This window comes from Myotis nattereri (genome assembly GCF_964212035.1).
Source record: "Myotis nattereri genome assembly, chromosome: X".
NCBI classification, from domain to species: domain Eukaryota; kingdom Metazoa; phylum Chordata; class Mammalia; order Chiroptera; family Vespertilionidae; genus Myotis; species Myotis nattereri.
In genome coordinates, this window is record NC_138078.1 from 92,792,420 (window position 1) to 92,813,154 (window position 20,735).

General features: G+C 43.8%; 1 protein-coding gene and 1 pseudogene across 4 annotated transcripts; both read right to left on the reverse strand.

Moving 5' to 3' along the window:
* Window positions 1-7,897: 7,897 nt before the first annotated feature.
* Window positions 7,898-8,240, reverse strand: LOC308536227 (cyclin-dependent kinase 2-associated protein 1-like; annotated as a pseudogene). Its single transcript has one exon. The product of its transcript is annotated as a cyclin-dependent kinase 2-associated protein 1-like (transcript).
* Window positions 8,241-17,791: 9,551 nt separating this feature from the next.
* Window positions 17,792-19,414, reverse strand: BEX3 (brain expressed X-linked 3). Of its 3 annotated transcripts, none has more exons than XM_081115330.1 (3): window positions 19,197-19,258; window positions 18,728-18,805; window positions 17,792-18,405 (listed from the first exon to the last, which is right to left on the reverse strand). In XM_081115330.1, exon 3 carries the CDS (start codon window positions 18,376-18,378, stop codon window positions 18,040-18,042), a length of 339 nt encoding a protein of 112 aa, XP_080971456.1. In that variant the 5' UTR covers window positions 18,379-18,405; window positions 18,728-18,805; window positions 19,197-19,258; the 3' UTR covers window positions 17,792-18,039. The 3 variants fall into 3 exon arrangements, with proteins under 3 accessions (XP_080971456.1, XP_080971457.1, XP_080971458.1); XM_081115331.1 differs by having other exon boundaries at window positions 17,792-18,371; window positions 19,197-19,253; XM_081115332.1 differs by lacking the exon at window positions 18,728-18,805 and having other exon boundaries at window positions 17,792-18,439; window positions 19,197-19,414.
* Between the last annotated feature and the right edge of the window lie 1,321 nt (window positions 19,415-20,735).

Below are 20,735 nucleotides of genomic sequence, written 5' to 3' on the forward strand. Positions count from 1 at the left end.
TCAGTCTACATCTGCTTCTGCTGAGGTTCTGTCACTACCACATAGCAATGAAGCTTGCACATAACACAATGCATATTGTTGAAGAGGGGCTAAGAGGAGCGAAGTGACTTACCTGTGAGATGTGAATGTCAGTTACTGTTCAGGGCCTGGCAGTGGCACCCAGGGAAATCTCCTGTCTCTGTTGCTCCAATTTCCTATCTAGCAGACATGTATTAGGATTTGATCTCACTCTTCAGGAGCGCAAGGGAAACACTCTTCTCTAAATAAAACAAGGGGATAAGAAAAGGGGACAGGGAGAGAAACCAAGATGGCAGCATAGGTAAACACCAGAGTTTGCTGCCTCGAACAACCACTTCAAAAATACAACTAAAAGATGGAACGGACATCATCCAGAACCACAGGAAGGCTGGCTGAGTGGAAGTTCTACAACTAGAAGGAAAGAGAAAAGCATACCGAGACTCAGAGGAGGCGCAGTGCTGAAGTAAAATACTAAGGTGTGGAGTGCATGCAGAGCGGGCTGGCGGCTGAGGGTATGGTTGTTGTTTTCAATCAGGAGGGAGTCTCAGGCTCTGAGCTCCAGTTCCGGGCGAGTCTCTAGGGACCCAGACTCATACCGGAGAAGCGGGACTGTCTGGCATTGCTCAGAACCCTAGGGCAGCTTTCTCTCCATGGGGCTTGCAGCGATTACTGGGACACTGAGAAGCAGAGCCTCTGAGGGCAAGACTGAGAGCAGCCATAATTGCTAAGCCCGCCCTCTTGATCCCATGGGACCCGCCCCGCCCAAGCCCTGCACTGAGGCTTTTGCTGGGTAGCCTCAGGCAAAGGCTAGATTAGCACCTCCCTAGAGATCCAGGAGCCAGGAAGCCCAGAGGTCAGAGTGGGACCATCCAGTTTGCAGCTCCGTGGAACCATAAAAGACACACTCAGGGGGCAGACTCAGTGAACACCAAAGCCCCATCAAAGCAAGTCTAGCCCCAGACGGGTGTCTCCAGCACAGAAGTTCTCCCACTGCAGACACAGCTGATTCTCACAGCCAATTGTCCTGGAGGTCAATTCCTCACAGTGATAACTACAACAATCAAGGCTTAATTACAACAAGACTGTGCACAAAGCCCACAAGGGGGTGCACCAAGAGTGTCTACCTCAGGTAATTGGGACACTTAGCACAGAAAGGCACTCTATTGACACAGCGAAGCATAAAAAATGCCAAGACAAAGAAACAGGACACAAACGACAGAATTGGAGGTAAGCAAACTGCTGGATATAGAGTTCAAAACCACACTTTTAAGGTCTTTAAAGAACTGTCTAGAAGCCGCCGATAAATTTAATAAGGCCCTTGAAAAGACTGGTGAGACCGCCCATAAATGTAGTGAGATCTTCAAGAAGACTGGTGAGACTGTGGATAAATGTAGTGAGATCCTCAAGAAATCTAATGAGACCCTCGATGTTGTGATAAAGGACCAACTAGAAATTAAGCATACACTGACTGAAATAAAGAACATTATACAGACTCCCAACAACAGACCAGAGGATCTCAAGAATCAAGTCAAAGATTTGAAATATGAAGAAGCAAAAAACACAAAATGAAAAAAGAATCCAAATATACGAAGATAGTGTAAGGAGCCTCTGGGACAGCTTCAAGCGTACCAACATCTGAATTATAGGGGTGCCAGAAGAAGAGAGAGAGCAAGATATTGAAAACCTATTTGAAGAAATAATGACAGAAAACTTCCCCTACCTGGTGAAAGAAATAGACTTACAAGTCCAGGAAGTGCAGAGAACCCCAAACAAAAGGAATCCAAAGAGGACCACACCAAGACACATCATAATTAAAATGCCAAGAGCAAAAGACAAAGAGAGAATCCTAAAAGCAGCAAGAGAAAGAAACTCAGTTACCTACAAGGGAGTACCTATAGGACTGTCAGCTGATTTCTCAACAGAAACTTTGCAGGCCAGAAGGGAGTGGCAAGAAATATTCAAAGTGATGAATAGCAAGAACCTAAAACCAAGATTACTTTATCCAGCAAAGCTATCATTCAGAACTGAAGGTCAGATAAAGAGCTTCACAGATAAGGAAAAGCTAAAGGAGTTCATCACCACCAAACCAGTATTATATGAAATGGTGAAAGGTATCCTTTAAGAAGAGGAAGAAGAAGAAAAAGGTAAAGATACAAATTATGAACAACAAATACACATCTATCAACAAGTGAATCTAAAAATCAAGTGAATAATCTGATGAACAGTATGAACTGGTGATTGTAATAGAATCAGGGACATAGAAAGGGAATGGACTGACTATTCTTGGGGTGGGGAGAGGGGTGTGGGGTAAGGGAAGAGATTGGACAATAATCGTGCACCTATGGATGAGGACAGTGGGTGGGGAGTGAGGGCCGAGGGTGGGGTGGGAACTGGGTGGAGGGGAGTTATGGTGGGGAAAAAGAGTAACTAATGTAATAATCTGAACAATAAAGATTTAATTAAAAAAAGAAAAGAAAAGGGGACAGGAAAGCATAGGGAAGGGGGTGGGTGGTGACTTGATTCCCTTACCCCAAACTCCATTCATGGGGTACGTGACTCAATTGAATGGAACTGGTGTCATCGTGTTCTTCCCTTCTCTGCCCAAGCAGAGCCCTCATTCCACCACATAGAAGTGGCATTCATTCGCAGTCAACATAGAAAGGTACGTGTTTTCATTCCTCTCTCCACGTGCTTCCAGATCATGCTGCACCTCAAATGTATTCACATCTGTAGCTCACACGAGTAATGGGGGAAAGTCTTCCATATTCCTGACTCTCAGCAGGTCATCCTCAGAAAGTGTGAGTTCCTCTTTCCTTTCCCTTTAAATGTGCTGCTCGGTCTCTGTGTCCACAGCCCACTGAGGCTAAAAGGAATGGGGCTAAAGCCCCACGTCAGACACCGACTGTACCGTCCTGCAATCCCAGGGCACTGCATGCCTCCTGATGAGCATCTTTGTGCGCCTGGGGGCTCAGTCCAGGAGAGCAGGGTGGTGGCAGGGACCTCCTTTGGGAGAGGGCTGTTTCTGGGCAAGAGTTGGAACTCAGGTTCTGTTCAGTCCAGCAGTTTTATACATGGAGAGATTTACATATAGAGTAAGGTAATTCATGGAGTAAATTCTTTTAAAGGAAATAATTTGGGCCTCATGGAAAATTGAGGGAAGATGCCTCCACGGAGGGCCAGGCAAAGGGCTTCTGAGAAATGACCCCCAATCTCTGAGACTCACTTGGGGGAGGATGGAAAGAGGGGCTTTGGATGAGGCCTTTCCTCAAGGGCCCTGGGGGAATAGGAATCTCATGCCCAGCATAATCCACCCAAAGCACAGGTAAGAATGTGTCGTGAAGCCCCAAAGGAGATATAGTAAAACCTTGATATAATGGAATAAATTGGGTGAGGGGGTGTCCGGTAAGCAGAAAGTCTGTTATTTAATAAAGTAGGTTTTCTGACTGCGTATGTTAAAAATTGACAAATTAGTTAGTTTATCTGTTTTTACTATGTAGATGTATATGTGTAATTAAAACTATGTATGAAAAGTTTAATTTCACACAAAAAAGTTTTCTATATGTATTACAGTAATTTTAAATTTATACTGAATAGGTCTAGTAAATGTGTGCATTCACCAGTCACCTAGAGTAAACAAATGCACACAGCTGGAGGTGGCTTAGTGCCTGTCAGAGCCTTGGCAGGCAGGCCTTAAAACTGCTACTGAAAGTCATGCCGTGAGACAACAGAATCAATTACTGCACGGGGGATGCGGTGTGATCACGTGCTAATCATTCACTGAAGCAGTGCCTCTTGGATTTGAATATGTAGACTATAGTTGTAGATATGTGATATTTATTCATGTTGGTGAAATTACTACATAACAGTGAATTAATAACAAAAATAACCATTAAGTTGAGGTCCTCAAAATCGAGTGTTTACTGTAATCCCATGTGGTAAAGTAGTGGGTGGATGCTTCTGATGAAAGGTGCAGCATTTCTCTTCCCTCCTGATGTGCTGGCAGGAGAGAACCACAAGTCGTTTTTCAGTACAAAGTGCGGAACACCAAACAAATCAGTCAGTGAATAAAGTTCCTAGGAAAACTAGCAGTAGCTCCCCTACACAAGGCTGAACTGAAGGACAAGAGTCTGAGGAGTAGCTCTGAGAGTTAGGGTAATAATGGAGGTGTCAGTGATGACGCTGTAGGTATGTAACAATGAAGCCACTTTGTTGCCAAGTCAACAGACATTGAACTCTGCTCAGGCTGCCTTGAAGCCTCTGGCCCCAATCACCCATCACTGGGAACTGAGTGGAACAGGAGACAGCAACCTTGGTGGTTTGTGGCTGTGGGAAGGCTCTTCTTCCAGTACTTCAAGCTTATGAACTCCCTGCTGTTGGCAGAGTGAAGAGAGGACCTTCTTTGAGTGAAAAATCTGATCATCACAATGGCTGGTTGGTCAGATATGATTCCTTATTACTGTTTCATGTTGCAGCTAATTCTCTGTCTTTTGCTCCTCGTCACATTAGTGATACGCATGGCCTTTCAAATTTGAAAATAACTTTGGACAACTTCAGTCCAGAAGATGTAGCCTCTCTGAGAAGAGCCTCAAGATCAGTTCACCTCTGCAGCTCTCAGAAAGAAAAGAAAGAAGATGAGGCTAAAAGAGAAGAAGACCATGTCGTCCATTACCATCGCCTTTTGTACTGAATCGCTGGCTCTGGATTTGCTCACAGAACCACGGATCTCCATGGCATTTGGCATAAGAGCCGAAAACATAAAGATACAATAATGTCCTTGTCTCTGCCTCCACGCATTCTTATTATTATCTACAAGTTCCTCACTTCATACAGGTTTTGTAAGTAACTTACCTTCACTCTCAATACCTTTTATTATGTGACAAGGATTGTGTAAGGTGCTCTACTTATATCATCTAATCCTTACTACAAGCCTATGGGGTAGGTGCCAGTAGACATCTGTTTTACCAAAGAGGAAATGGAGGCTGAAGGGGTTTGCCTGTAGTACTGGCTAAATATAGGGCGTCCCCAAAATGTATACACACACTTTGAATAATTGTAAAGGCAGCATTTATTAAAATACATTTCATATTAAACATTGAGCTATCAGCTGTTAAAGTGTGCATACATTTTTAGGGGCACACCCTGTATAAGTGTCAAGGCTGGGACTCTTATGACCATATACACTCCTAACCTCTAGGACAGCGGTTCTCAACCTGTGGGTCGCCAACCTGTGGGTGGCGACCCCTTTGGGGGTCGAACAACCCTTTCACAGGGGTCACCTAAGACCATCGGAAAACACATATATAATTACATATTGTTTTTGTGATTAATCACTATGCTTTCATTATGTTCAATTTGTAACAATGAAAATACATCCTGCATATCAGATATTTACATTATGATTTATAACAGTAGCAAAATTACAGTTATGAAGTAGCAACGAAAATAATTTTATGGTTGGGGGTCATGACAACATGAGGAACTGTATTAAAGGGTCACGGCATTAGGAAGGTTGAGAACCACTGCTCTAGGACATTCCTTGGTGGGCAGAGAGTGTGACAGTCTTCTGTAACCTGGGTGTACAACTTGAGGAAATGGGATGATTTCTCCTGATCACCTCAATTTTCCCTTAGTTTTAACATGAACTCAGACTATAGCTTGGTGCACAGTAAAGACAACCAAGTCTCTTAACTTTTCATAAGTAGCTTGATGATACCCTTGTTTAGTAGAGGAATTCTTTACACATCAGCAGATAGTGTCTTGTTTTATTTTATAAGATACTAGTGGCCTGGTGCACGAAATTCGTGCACGGGGGGGGGGAGTGTCCCTCAGCCCAGCCTGCACCCTCTCTAATCGGGGAACCCTTGGGGGATGTCCGACTCCTGGTTTAGGCTCGATCCCTGGGATCCCCCTAACTGGCAGCCGGACATCCCTCTTGCAATCTGGGACCACTGGCTCCTAACTGCTCACCTGCCTGCAGACTTGATCTCCCTAACTGCTTTCCCTGCTGGCCTGACCCCTCTAACTGCTCTCCCCTGCCAGCCTGATTGTCCTAACTGCTCTCCCCTGCCGGCTTGATCCCCCTAACTGCTCTCCCCTGCCAGCCTGATCGCCCCTAACCACCTCTGCCTCGGCCCCGCCACCATGGCTTTGTCCAAAAGGACATCCAGAAAGTTGTCTGGAAGTTGTTTGTTCTAATTAGCACATTACCCTTTTATTAGTATAGATTGATTTCAGAGAGGGAGGGAGATAGAAACATCAATGATGAGAGAGAATCATTGACTGACTGTCTCCTGCAGGCCCCACACTGGGGATCAAACCCATAACCCAGGCATGTGCCCTGAACAGGAATTGAACTCTGGGCCCTTCAGTCCTCAGGCAGAGGCTCTATCCATTGAGCAACACTGGCCATGGATACACGTTTCCTTTCCACTGGGACGTGTTCTGTTTGCTGGAGCTGAAACACTGAAGCTGTCTCACTGGGGCAGAGTGGGGTGCAGTGGGTTGGAGTAGGTGAAGCCCCCTGAAAGCTGGAGAGGGGCCTTGTTTAACAGCCAGACTGTTTCATGGCTGTGCTGCCTTGCAGTTGAATGGCCACACTGTTGGGCTGTGCTACTGTCAGTGGGAGTTTACACAACTGAACTGTCTGCACGGATAGCTTCCTCCTCACCACACCCCCAAGCTGGGGGTTCCTCTTAGGGTTGAAGTGACACCGACCACCCTTGGTTGGTAGCCCAATTGGCCACTTTGGAAAGAGAAGTGGGGAATCCTGATTTTACGTGAATGCTCCAATTTCTTAAGTTGGCAACTAATGCGAACTTCAGATGTTTGGGCCAAACCAGAGAGGTGGTCAGATCTGGTGTCCAGGCCACTGGGCGGCACTGGGCTCAGCCCAGCTGTAAAGGGACCCTAGGCGTCTGGGCAGGTGAAGGGGTTGGGGGTACGCTTGGGTAATTCCGATGTCACCCCACTTGGTTTTTTGTTTTTTTTCCCCACGGATCACAATTTATTATAATCTGTTGGCAGCATAGATAGATAGATATTAGTTACCAGAACTATGTCTTATAGAAGTGGACAGTATGTAGCCATTCTATGGGGAACTGTGTGCACTTAAGCATCAGCATGATCTTTCAGTTTCTTTTTTTGTTGTTAATGAAAATAAGCTTTATTACATCAAGTAATAAATACATACAAAGATGCAAACACTATTAGTCACTGTCTTCCACATGTTTGGATCCACTGATGGGTAAGGCGGAACTGAAATGTACATACATCCTTAGGGGAAATTTCAGGGGTCCTTGTCAGGTGAGGTTCAATAAATTGCTCTTTCTTCTGTATTTATACCTTGTGCATTTTAAAGACTGACTTCAAAGTACTAATAGTCATGCAAATGCTTAAGCAAAAAAAAAAAAGAAGTTACATTGAAAAGAATTTATACTGTGTGGTGAATGGGCACTGGCTACTAAAGTGCTGCCTCAGGACTCACTGAAACAAACCCTCAGAGTTGGATCAGCTCAGAAGAGAAACATAAAGAACCATGTAACAGAAATGTATCCAGAAGAGAAATATGTATCTGGGAGGCCAACTACAGTTTGCTGTGATAGGTAACTGACATGCATCATGTAAATCAATGCTTTAAAAAAACACACAAAATGCCCTGGGTAGTTCCTAATTAATATGTAAATCTAATAACTGCAAAAATCTCTTCTCCATCTCAGCGATGGGAGGTTCAGAGCCTGATGGACCACGGGAGGGGCACGGGGAGGAGAAACCAAGCTGTTACCATTTTGAAACCAAGTTTCATCTCAAGGGGGTGCAAGCATGAGCTATCACTCCTTGGAAGAAGAGGGAAAGCCTTTCACGCTGACTTAGGGGCTAGGTCCTAGGACCTGGTGTTCCGCTCCATCTCGTCCAAGCACTCCCGAACCAGCCCTGTCGTGTGGATGATGCCTCGTTTCAGTCTCTCCATCGCGCTCTTGCTGCCCGCTTACATGAGTCAGATCTCCTTCCCTAGTTCTTCAATGATGACCAGCAGCTCAGCATATTTTCTCTGGGGCACCTGGCTGTTCTCTGTTCCCTGCATGTTAGAGATGGTGGTCCTAGTCACTCAGCAGCTGGCGGTACTGGGAAGACGTTGCCATGCTGGTGGAAGGCGGGTGAACGCTCCCAGAGGCCTTGATGGAGGTGGCGGGCATGTGCATGGTCAAGTTCAGTTTGTAAGACATCCCCCCCCCCTCGCTGCGGGGCGCAGGCCCCATGAGATGGCATCAGCAGCGGTGGCGGTGAGGCCAGGGGGTGGCGAGGTGGGCCTGGGGTCTGTGTGCCTGTCTGTGCACCTGCCCAGCTCCTGCACACTTTTTGTTGTTTACAGCTCGGGTACACTGACAAATCTGGCTGTCCCCTCACCCTGACACTGCCGCAGTATCATGATCTTTCAGTTTCTTAATGTTCTGCTTGTGCTGCTCAATTTCTTTCTGCAGACGCTCAATCTCCTTTTTATGATGAGTGATCTCTTCTTCATGTTGTTTCTTCAAGGCTGCCAGCTGTTCTTTAATCCGCTCTGGGAAGTATCCTTCCTCTTCAGCCTTCTCCTTTTTTGTGAAGGTCCCCATGGCTTCCCTGATTGCGCCTGCCTTGGAGCTGAAATTATCTGACCATTGCAGCCGAAGCCTCTGGCTTGCATGGCCCTCACCCCCCACACTTCGAGCTGCAGATGTGCCACTGATGCAGAGACTGCCCTGGTTGTCAGTGCCGCTCAGTTCCGGACCACCCCACTTAGCTTTAAATGCAAACCTGCCTTGGACAGGCCTTGAAGGTCTTCTTTCCACGGCGATCACAGGGTAGCAGGCCAGCCGGCACCCACGCTCCGGGAGTGCTGGCTGGCCTGCGCAGCGGCTCTCTCTGCCCCCGATCGCCATGGCGATCACGGGGTAGCAGGCCAGCAGGCACCCACAGCCCCAGGGGTCCAGGGGTGCTGGCTGGCCTGGCCAGGGCTCTCTCCGCCCCTGATCGCCATGGCGATCACGGGGTAGCAGGCCAGTCGGCACCCACAGCCCTGGGGTCCGGAAGTGCCGGCTGGCCTGTGCAGCGGCTCTCTCTGCCCCCTGATCGCCATGGGGATCACCGGGTAGCAGGCCGGGGCTCTCTCTGCCCCCATCACCATGGCAAACAGGGGGGTAGCAGGCTAGTGGGCACCCACAGTCCAGGGGGGTCCGGGAGTGCCGGCTGGCCTGCGCAGCAGCTCTCTCTGCCCCCATGCCATGGCGATCACGGGGAAGTAGCTCTCTCTGCCTCCAATCCACAATGCAATCACTGATCACCGGCAGTCTTTGCCGCCCCCCCACCTCTTGCCTGCGGGCTGGGTTTCCCACCCCTTTCGCCTCCCAGCATTGTGGCTGTGTATGCAAATTAACCGCCACCTTTGTTGGCGGTTAACCAGCCATCTTGGCTGGCAGTTAATTTGCATATCGCCCTGATTAGCCAATGGGAAGGGTAGCGGTGTACCCAATTACCATGTTTCTCTTTTATTAGATTAGATTATTTGCAAGTTCACATGAGAATTATTTAAAAGATAACAATATGTAGGTTCCTTGGGATTTTCTACATAGATAATTATGTTATTTGCAAATAGGGATAGTTTTACTTCTTTTTCAATTTGTATGCCTTTCATTCCATTTTCTTTATTTTTTAATATATTTTTATTGATTTCAGAGAGGAAGGGAGAGGTATAGAAACATCAATGATGAGAGAGAATTATTGATTGGCTGCCTCCTACATGCCCCCACTGGGGATAAAGCCCAAGTGTCCTTGACCAGAATCAAACCCTGGAGCCTTTAGTCCACAGGCTGATGCTCTATCCACTGAGCTAAAACAGCCAGGGTTTATTTATTTTTTAATCCTCATCTGAGGACATGCTTACAGAGAGAAAGGGAGAGAGAGAAAAAAAAAACTTTGTTGAGTTTGCCTTCCCTACATGCCCCAACTAGGCATCGAACCCACAATCCAGCTATGTGCCCTGACCAGGAATCAAACTGGCAACCTTTCCATGCACGGGAAGATGCTCAGCCAACTGATCCATTCCAGCTGGGCTCCATTTTCTTGCCCCTCCTACAATGGCTAGAACTATTTTAAGGGGAAAGCTTTCAGTCTTTCACCATTACGTACATTGTTACCTGTAGGTAATTTGTCCATACTCTGTATAAAGTGGAGGAAGTTTTCCTCTATTCATTACTTACTCAAAGATTTTATCAAGAAAGGGTGTTGTATTTTGTCAAATCTTTCTTCTGTATCAATTGATGTTATATTATTTTTTTTACTTGGTGAATTACACTGGTTTATTTTTTTATTGATTTGAGAGAGGAAGGGAGAGGGAGATATAGAAACATCAATGATAACAGAGAATCATTGATTGGCCGCCTCCTGCATCACCCCATACTGGGGATTGAGCCAACAACCCTGGCATGTGCCCTGACTAGGAATCGAACCATGGCCTCCTGGTTCATAGGTTGATGCTCAACCACTGAGCCATGCCTGCCAGGTGGTTTATTTTTGTAAATGTCGAATCAACCTTGCATCCTTGGAATAAATCCTACACGGTCATAATGTATGCATATATACATACCACATATTTTGATATACTATGTTCTTATGGTTATTGCTCAGGTCAAAATATTTTGTAATTCCTTTTATGAGGTCTTCATTGATCCATAAACTTAAATTAATGTTTTGTTTTTTGTGTGTGTTTTTGTTGTTGTTAATCCTCATCCGAGTATATTTTCCATTGATTTTTAGAGAGATGGGAAGGGAGGCGGAGAGACAGAAAGAGAGAAACATCAATATGTGAGAGACACATCGATTGGTTGCCTCCCACACACACCCTGACCTGGGGCCAGGAAGGTACGTGCCCTTGACCGGAATTGAACCCTTCAATCTACGGGCTGAAGCTCTATCCACTGAGCCAAACCAGCCAGGGCTATAATAATATTGTTTCAATTTCAATTATTAGAGAATTTTCTGTATCTTCCTGTTATCTATTACTTTTAGCTTTAAAAATAATCTTTTAACATTTTTGTTAACTGAGAAAAATTATGTTTACTTGCACATTTACCATATCTGGTGTTCTTTAGTCATTACACAGGTTCTAGGTTCCATGTGGCATTATTTTCCTTCAGTTGGAAGTACATTTAAATTTTTTTGGGGGGAAGAATTTCTGGTCTACTGGCAGCAAACCATTTCAGGTTTTGTTGGATTCTAAAGCATTTTATCATTATTTTGAAAAACATTTACACAGAATATGAAATTATAGTTCGACAAGTTTTATTTTCTTTAGCACTTCAAATATATCTTTCCATTGTACTCTGACTAACACTGTTTCTAAGTAAAACTTTGTTTTCCTTTATGCTTTGTGTCACATTTCTCCAGTTGCTTTTAATATTTTTTTCTTTATTGCTAGTTTTCAGATATTATGGCGTATGCTTTACTGTGGCTTTATTTGTGTTTAGTTTGCTTGAATTCACTGGGTTTCTTGACTCTTTGAGATTTTCATTTTCCTTAAATTTGGAAGACTTTCTGTCATTTTTAAAGTATTTTTCCTGTTGTCTAATTACAGATATATTAGACATCTTTATATTGTTCTACAGATCACTGAGGAAGCTCTTGATAGTGTCTGTTGCTATGCCAGCCCACTCAATGATTTTTTCTTCTGCAGTATCTAATCTGCTGCTATTCACAACAAATAAAATTTTCATTCAGAAATTGTACTTTTTAATCTCTAAAATATTCATGTATATCCTTTATATCAGCCACTTAAACCCTCATTATAAATTCATTAGTATTTTCTTTTAAATCCTTGGGTATATTTATAATAGTTGTTTTATTTTTTCCTTTTTAATGAATTTATTAAATTTATTAGAGTGTCAATGGTTAACAAAATTATACAGGTTTCAGGTGCACAATTCCACAACATATCTGTACACTACATTGTGTGTACACCACCCGAAGTCAACCCTACTTCCATCACCATTTGTCCTCCCTATATCCTCTTGCATCACCCCCTACTCCAACTCTCCCTGGCAATTACCACACTGTTGTCTGTGTCCATGAGTTTTTTTCTCTGTTTTAACTTTTTTGCTCAATCCCTATCCTACACCCAGACCCCTGATAGCTCTCTATCTATGAGTCTGTCTCTATTTTTCCTGTTATTTCATTTTGTTCATTAGATTCCACATATGAGTGAAATCATGTTACTTGTCTTTCTCTGACTGGCTTGTTTTACTTTGCATAATGCTCTCTAGGTCCATCTATGCTGTCACAAGAAGTAATGTTTCCTTTTTTTTTACTGCTGAGTAGTATTCCGTTGTTTAATGTACCACAGCTTTTTTATCCACTTATCTACTGTTGGGCACTTGGGCTGCTTCCAAATTGTGGCTATTGTAAACAATGCTGCAATGAGCATAAGTATTCAGATATTGTTTCCAATTAGTGTTTTGGATTTTTTCAGATATAGTTTTATAAATGGGATTGCTGGGTCAAAAGGCAGTTCCATTTTTAATTTTTTGAGGAAACTCCATACTGCTTTCCACAGTGGCTTCACCAATCTGCACTCCCACCAACAGTGCACAAGGGTTCCCTGTCCTCCACACTTGTTGTTTGTTGATTTATTAATGATAGATGTTCTGACAGGTATGAGGTGATATCTCATTGTGGTTTTAATTTGCACCTCTCGGATGATTAGTGACGTTGAGCATTTTTTCCTAAGTCTATTGGCCATCTGTATGTCCTCTTTGGAGAAGTGTCTATTCAGATCATTTGTCCATTTAAAAAAAATTGGATTGTTTGTTTTGGTGTTGAGTTTTATGTTCTTTTTATATTTTTTATTACAATAGCTGTTTTAAATATTTGAATGCTTATCTCACCATTGCTGTAATCTGTGGATCTGTTCTTTTTGACTATTTTTTCCCCTTGTGATTATTTGTCACGTTTCTACCATTTTTATATTACTAGTAATTTTTTTATTAGAGACTGAACATTGTGAATTTTGTGTAATTGAAAATCTGGATTATATATTGTAGGGAGCGGCTATAAGGTTAAGCCTCGGACTGACCTGTTGGCAAAGCCACAAACAAGTCCCAGCTTAGAGAGCACAGCCCTCTTAGCATAATTAGGCTTGACCTTATGATGCTCCCTAGATCCTTCCTAGGTAGCTAATGGGCTGTGGGAGGTGCAGCAAGTGCTGCCAAAACAAGTGAAACTCACAAGAACATTATAATTATGGTGACCACTACCTTGTTTACCTCTGGCTATAAAATAAAGGCTCAGCTTGCCGTCTGGATCTCTCTCTATGGCTTCTGCCAGGCACAGGAAGATCCACCTAGACCCAGCTTATTCTCTTTGTCTTTTCTTCATCTTTTGCCGCCCTCCCTCAGGCTGGCGAACCCTTGGCTGAGCTGGCTCGGCACAATCTATTTTTCTGTTAAAGGGTGCTGGATTTAATTCTGGCGGGCAGATCATTTAACTCTTTTGAGGCTTATCTTTAAACTTTATCGGGCATGTTTACTCTAGGGTTATTTTATTACTAATACTAAAATATTTTCCTCTGAAGGTTCTAATGAATGCCCCCAGTGTTCAAGGAGGACTCTGTGATTTGACTGATGACAACTGAATAATTTCCTATCTGTGGAAGCTCTAGAAATTTTTTAACTTATATCTCCCCAGTTATTCAATAGTTGTTTGCTGGGTTCTACATATGTGAACAAGGTCAAATGTATTAATAATTAAGAAAAATCTTTGATATCCTTACTTATTTTCCTGATGATACTATTAGTTACCAAACACTTATATTATTCTTTCTGACTATGATTATGGAATTTTCTACTTGTCCTTTTGTTCTGATTTTTATTTTTCCTTTATACCTTTAGGTGCATATAAATAAAGGGTTATTATACCATTCTGGTATATTGATCTTTTTTCTTTATTAAATGCCCCCTTTACATAAGTTCCCATTGCCTTGAATTCTACCTTGTCTGATACTTGAAAAGCAATACTAGCTTTCTTATAGATGCCATTTGTATAATATGCCTTTCAACATTCTCTTAGGTTCACCCTTTCTCTGTTCTTATATTCAATGTGAATCTTCTATAACTATTCTATAGTATTATTTTACTTGGAATAGTGACAGAGTAGAGATTTAGCGCCAACTAGAGCTGACAGGTTCCAACCCTTGGACTCTTACAGCTTGAGCTACATTGCTTCCCTAAATTGCATGTCCTCTCAGTTTCCATGTTCTCCTTGGCTGATCCCATACACTTCTGCAGTTGTCACTAGTCATAGTGATGAAGATACCCAATTCCACATCTCTAGCCCAGACTGTTGTCTTCTCTGGCTCTACAGATTTTTATGCACTTCTCTAGTGGAACTCTTCTGAATGTCCCAAGTATATTTCAATCTAAACAGGTCCAAAATTTGTTCCACCACCCATCAAATTGAACAGTTACCTGCTACAAGCTTCCTGCTCAGTGATCATGTCATTCATGTAATCCAGTCTTTTTTCTGTGCATGGCACTTTTCAGTCTCAAAAATAAATAGTATTGTCCTGTTCTATAAGTAAATTTATTCACTTAATGTTCCCCAATTTGCCAATTGAAGGTGGATCTGCTGAAATGAAAACAACTGTTTTCAGTTTTGAAAAACAGGAGCTAATTGAAAGTTGGTCAAATGTGATCCAATTAGCTTTGATGAGCGCAGAAGATAGACTATAAAATAACCATAAGCTAAATGTATCATTGGCAGGGGCTTTGTAAGACACAGTATTCTAAAGTTTCTGAGTCTGGCTTAACTTGACTAAATGTAGGATGATTAAAAGTTCACAAGTATCTGCCGAAACTGGTTTGGCTCAGCAGATAGAGCGTCGGCCTGTGGATCGAAGGGTCCCAGGTTCGATTCTGGTCAAGGGCATGTACCTGGGTTGCGGGCACATCCCCAGTGGGAGATGTGCAGGAGGCAGCTGATCGATGCTTCTCTCTCATTGATGTTTCTAACTCTCTATCTCTCTCCCTTCCTCTCTGTAAAAAAATCAATAATATATATATATATATAAAAAAAAGTTCACAAGTATTTTCTTTGGATGATTGGATTATGGCATTGTTTATATTCTCTGAAAATCCAAATATGTAATAATGACCTCGTATTACATAATTATAAAAAGTGTTACATTTTAAAATGTTCCTCACAGAAACTTTTAAAACAGGAGTGTAAAAATTAACCACCCTCAAAGACTCAATACTTAAAAATTTTAATATGAATAATTAAATGCATTTTATGTTAGTAAATATCTACTATATCAGGTACTGTGCTAGAAACTGAGCTCCAGGATGATTAAGACAAAAATTATTATAAAAGGGCAGAAGCTTGCATAAAAATGATAATGCCTAACTTATTTAATAATGTTATAATTATCATAGGTTTATTACTAGATTCATGATTAATAATATCATTAATAATAACTGCATGCATTGATAGGATATTTGGAAAGATAAAAACAGTACTGGTTTAGCCCTAACCAGTTTGGCTCAGTGGATAGAGTGTCGGCCTTTGGATTCAAGGGTTGCAGGTTCGATTCTGGTCAAGGGCATGTACCTTGGTTGCGGGCACATACCCAGTAGGGAGTGTGCAGGAGGCAGCTGGTCGATGTTTCTCTTTCATCGATGTTTCTAACTCTCTATCCCTCTCTCTTCTTCTCTGTAAAAAAAGTCAATAAAATTACGGATTTGGGGTTAGAGAATTTTTTTACCAAGTTCCTTTGAAAATGAAAAGTAATACTTTCCAGGTAAGTAGTTACTTGCCTTAGGCCACATAATTATAAAGGACAGTTAGGAACAGTACTGAGCTGGGTCCTGAACTCCATTATAGTTGTCAGTCAAAATAATTAATAATTAAATATCTTCTATGTCAGGCACTAGTAACTGACTCCAGGATGATTAAGACTTAATCACTATCTTCAGAAGGGTACACACTCAAGCAAAAATAATAATGCTTAAAAACTTAGTATTGTTTTTAAGAACTTACAAAGCAGTTTGTTTCAGGTGTGGTAGGGATAAAAATGGGAAAGGAGTGTTTCACCTTTAAAATGTGTTTCCCTAATATAATTTCCATTTATCTTCAGGTAAGTCTGTTAAACTGGTTGGGCAGGCCTGTCCAGATGCTTTTTTGAGAAAATCCCCAAAAAGGATAGAAACATGGGCAAAACAAAGCTTTTAACCTGCTTGTTTTGCTTTTGTTTGTTTTTAAATATATTTTTTATCGATTACAGAGAGGAAAGGAGAGGGAGATATAGAAACATCAATGATACAAGAGAATCGTTGATCAGCTGCCTCTTGCACATCTCCCACTGGAGATTGAGCCCACAACCTGGGCATGTGCCACCTTACTGGGAATGGAACCGTGACCTAATGGTTCATAGGTCGACACTCAACCACTGAGCAACACTGGCTGGGCTAGCCGGCTTGTTTTGGTGTCCTGAAGTAGTGCATCTTGGACACACCACGGTGACATCTAGATGTGTCTCCTGAGCTAGGCCCCAGTGCCTTCATGTCTGAGTTCTTTGAAGAGGAGGGGCATAAAAATAAACCGTAGCCCTAGCCCATTTGGCTCAGTGGATAGAGCATCGGCCTGCAGACTGAAAGGTCCCAGGTTTGATTTCGGTCAAGAGCATGTGCCTTGGTTGCGCGCACATCCCCAGTAGGTGTGCAGGAGGCAGCTGATTGATGTTTCTCTCTCATCAGTGTTTCTAACTATCCCTCTTCCCTTTCTCTGTATAAAAAATCAATAAAATATATTTTTTAAAAAATAAATAAAAATAAACCCTAAAGTTATTTGGTTAAGAGCCAACATTAAGACCAAGAACCATGGGAATGGTGTTCGCTTGATAAGCAATTATAAAGGGAAGATAAAGGCATTTTTTAAACTTCTATAGAGGTCAAAGGGGGATTTAGCTCACCAGGACTCCAGAAAAATCAGTGAGGTTTTGTTACCTTGACTCGACTCTTGCACATCAGCAACAGGAGCCAGCAGAAGGGCAAGTATGCTCAACTGATAAGGCAATGCACAAGGAAGCAAGAGTATTGCAAATATCAGAGGACTGGCAAGGTGGAACCCACATACTTTGGCCCTCTGTACTTATGAGCATGGATGAAAGCTCCCTTTAGTCATTCCCACACCTGATGGGGGCAGGATTCTGTTAAATGCTGAGGAGTTGCTTAGGAAGTAGCTCAACACAGTTATACACCTCATTTATTCCATTCTGCAGCCTGTCAGGCAAGCATTAGTCCTCATTTTACATAACACTGACTCTAAAAAAAATGTATCTGTAATAAAAAAGTTTATCTTTCAACTAAGACTGGGAGATATTTAAAGTTCATTCTTTAAGTTTGTTGAAGCAGTATTATGTTCCTGTACTACATTCACAGACTCACTGAAAAGAATTGTTTTCATTACTCCTGAAACTCCAGATAATTAAAGGGAAAAAAATCATAGACCCAACCACAGAGAAATGTTCCCTGATTAACACCCTGAGGGATTTGATTTCAGATTTTTGGGGGAGAACTCCTATATAAAAGGTGGGGCAAAAGTAGGTTTATAGTTGTTCATATGTAAAGTAACACAAGAATTAATAACACAAGTATAAACTGTGTTTGGTGTACTCACAACTGTAAACCTACTTTTGCCCTCGTGTGTGTGTGTGTGTGTGTGTGTGTGTTTAATGAGACAATAAATGTATAGGTTGATTTTTATTTGCTTTATTAACTTTACATTTTTCCATGCAAATGGGTGAAACTACTGTTGGCAGAAACTTAAGACTGTGTGCCAAGGCAATCTCCAAATAGAAGCTGGTAACACAGAACCCACTTGACACATGGAAATTACATGAGGTTCATAGCAAACAGATCAGTAAAGGCCTATCAGAAAACGCAAGGAAAAAGAAAATAACAGTGGGAATCACAGTATTAATCTCATAGAAAATGGCAGGAATCAAGGCATAAGGCAAAATTCATCATGATGGTCATGGTGATTAGAGAGCTCCCCCATAAGGATACGCAGGCAATTCCTTAATTGCAGCTCCCTAAGTTTTCTCCTGATTTCTCTCATCTCCTCCATGAACATTTCCATATCATCTCCATCTCCGCCCATCCCATCATTGACCTGCCTATTGGGTATGGCCCATCGGAAGTTAGGGGCCAGTCGGCGGGCCTGTCCCCGTCGATTATTTCCCGCTGGCTGGTGGCCTTCACCTCCTCCCAAAGGGCGGTCTTCCTCTCCATTCTGCATGGGCTGCTCCATTTCCTCGTTTTCGTGGTGGATATCTGCCATGATGAGATTTTTTTCCAGGTTGTTTTTCTTTGAACACAAGTAAGACAAAGGCAAGGAGTGACTGAATGCTTGGTGCACTGACCAGTAGGATTCAGAGCCTGGTATCAAAGGTTTTTAAAGTGTCATTTTTCCCCACCTCAGGAGTTTCGTGCGCCCTCTAGGGGGCCTCCATTCCAGCCCCACCCTCCAGCTCGCTCCTTTTTCCTCCCTCCCACAAAGCCCACCATTTTTCCCTTCCCAGAGCTCAGCATACAGCAAAATGGAGGACTGGAGACTGGGAACAAGAACCTGGGGGAGGTCTCTGACTGGGCACTGCACCCGCCCCCCGACCACCGTACCCCGCACCCACCTGGGCCTATCCTTGCAGGCGGCTCCTCCTCCCGATTCTCGCCTGGAGCGCGCGGCCGCGACTCTGGGACCCGAAGACCTGCAGGGGCCGGCGAGGGGGAGCGGGTGGCGCCGCAGCCGAGCGCTGGCCCAGCGGGTGCGCCCACCGGCCCCGTCCGCCCCCTTCCTGGAGCCCCCCCTTCCCGGGCCGCGTCTCCCCCTTGTTCCCCCCCCCCCCGCCCCCCGTCTCCCCGTAGCGGCTTCACCATTTTCCTACAGGAACTCGGCGGTGACTTCCATCGCCGAGTTGCTCTGCTGCCCTCCCTGGATCCCCGCCGCCCCAGCACCCCCACCCCACGGGGTCGCCGTGGAAGTTCCCGGGAAAGCCGGGGCGCAGAAAGCCGGCGGGGACCGGGCGCTGATGCCCTGCGCCGGCCTCCGGGGTTGGCGGGCGGCCGCCGCCCTGGGCCCCGCGCGTCCCGGGCCCTTACCTGCTCCGCTTGCCCTGGGCCGGTGCCAGCCCGCCGCGCGCAGGACAGCGGGGCGCTGGTACCCAGAAGGGAGTGACGACTGCACCGAAGGCTGCGTCCCTCTGCAGCTCCCGGTCACGTGAGGGCCTCGCGTCACCAAGGAGCTCGCCCCCCAACTCCCGAGGCCAGTGCAGCAGGAGCGCGCGTCCCCTCCCCCGGCTCATGCACTCGCACATACAGCCCCCTCCTCGGGTTTGTGCTCGGGGCCCAGCAGGCACCACCCTCACACTCATCTCTGTCCTATCCAATCTGAGGGCCCACAAGTGGCATCACGTTCCTGGGGTTGGAATTTGCCCTTCTCTGTTTACCTAGGCGGTTCTGCAACACCCTCCACCCCCTCCCACTCCCGCCCCAGGCCTTGGTTTTGGCGTTTTCTGCTTTCTGTCCTCTTCTCGCTGGCCACCACCTCACACACATACGCACACCCTGCACAAGCACAGCCACCATTTTCCACCTTCTCCCCTGCATTTATACCTTTCTAGGAAATTTAGAATGAGGACTAGGGTAGGGAGGGGGCAAGGGACTTGTCAGAAACCTAGGCAAAGAGTTAGAGTGGGTTGTATATAGCCTTCCCAATAATCTCTTAGTTTCCTTTTTTTTTTTTAATAAAGTGAACATGCCTCAAAACAAAAATTATGAGGTTTCATTTTTAAAGAAATGCTTCATTCCACAGAATGAAAAAGCCTCATTGTTTGATTATGTCCACCTGTACCACACAGAAAATATTTTCTCTGGCTCCATACAACATCAAATCACTTTTGAAACATACTAGCTTGTTTCAAAGTTTCGTTTTGCAAGAGGGCCGCACCTTCCTGAACACAGTTGGTGTTTTCAAAATTATCTGTGAAGTAAATCTTCAGGGAAAAGTCCAGTTGTCAGACCTTGGCCATTTTATGTAAATTTGTGTGATGTTTTTTACAGAGTTCTTTCCAAACCTTCCAAACCACCCCTACAGATATCTCCTTAGAACAGGGTTGGGCAAACTTTTTGACTTGAGGGCCACAATGGGTTCTTAAACTGGACCGGAGGGCCGGAACAAAAGCATGGATGGAGTGTCTGTGTGAACTAATATAAATTCAAAGTAAACATCATTACATAAAAGGATACGGTCTTTTTTTTTCAATAGTTTTATTCATTTCAAACAGGCCGGATCCGGCCCACGGGCCATAGTTTGCCCACGGCTGCCTTAGAATGATCTCAGAGGTTAAGTACCTACTATACAGAAGTAAGTTTCAAAGCCTTTTGATGTGAATGTTTCGAAAATTAAAAATAAGCAGGAGGTAAGTGAAGTAACTAAACTTGAGACAAACTCACCTTGAATGTAAGTGTTCCTTTCTCCAACTTGAAATAACTAAAAAAAAATTATCACAGTTAGAAAATAGAGATGTCTTTAGAAAAGTGGTACTATTATAAAAAAATAATTAGGAGGTATTGCTTGTGATAAAGCAACCAAAAGAGTTGTATTCACTGAGGCAAGACAGGCCAGAAAAAGGCTAGCTT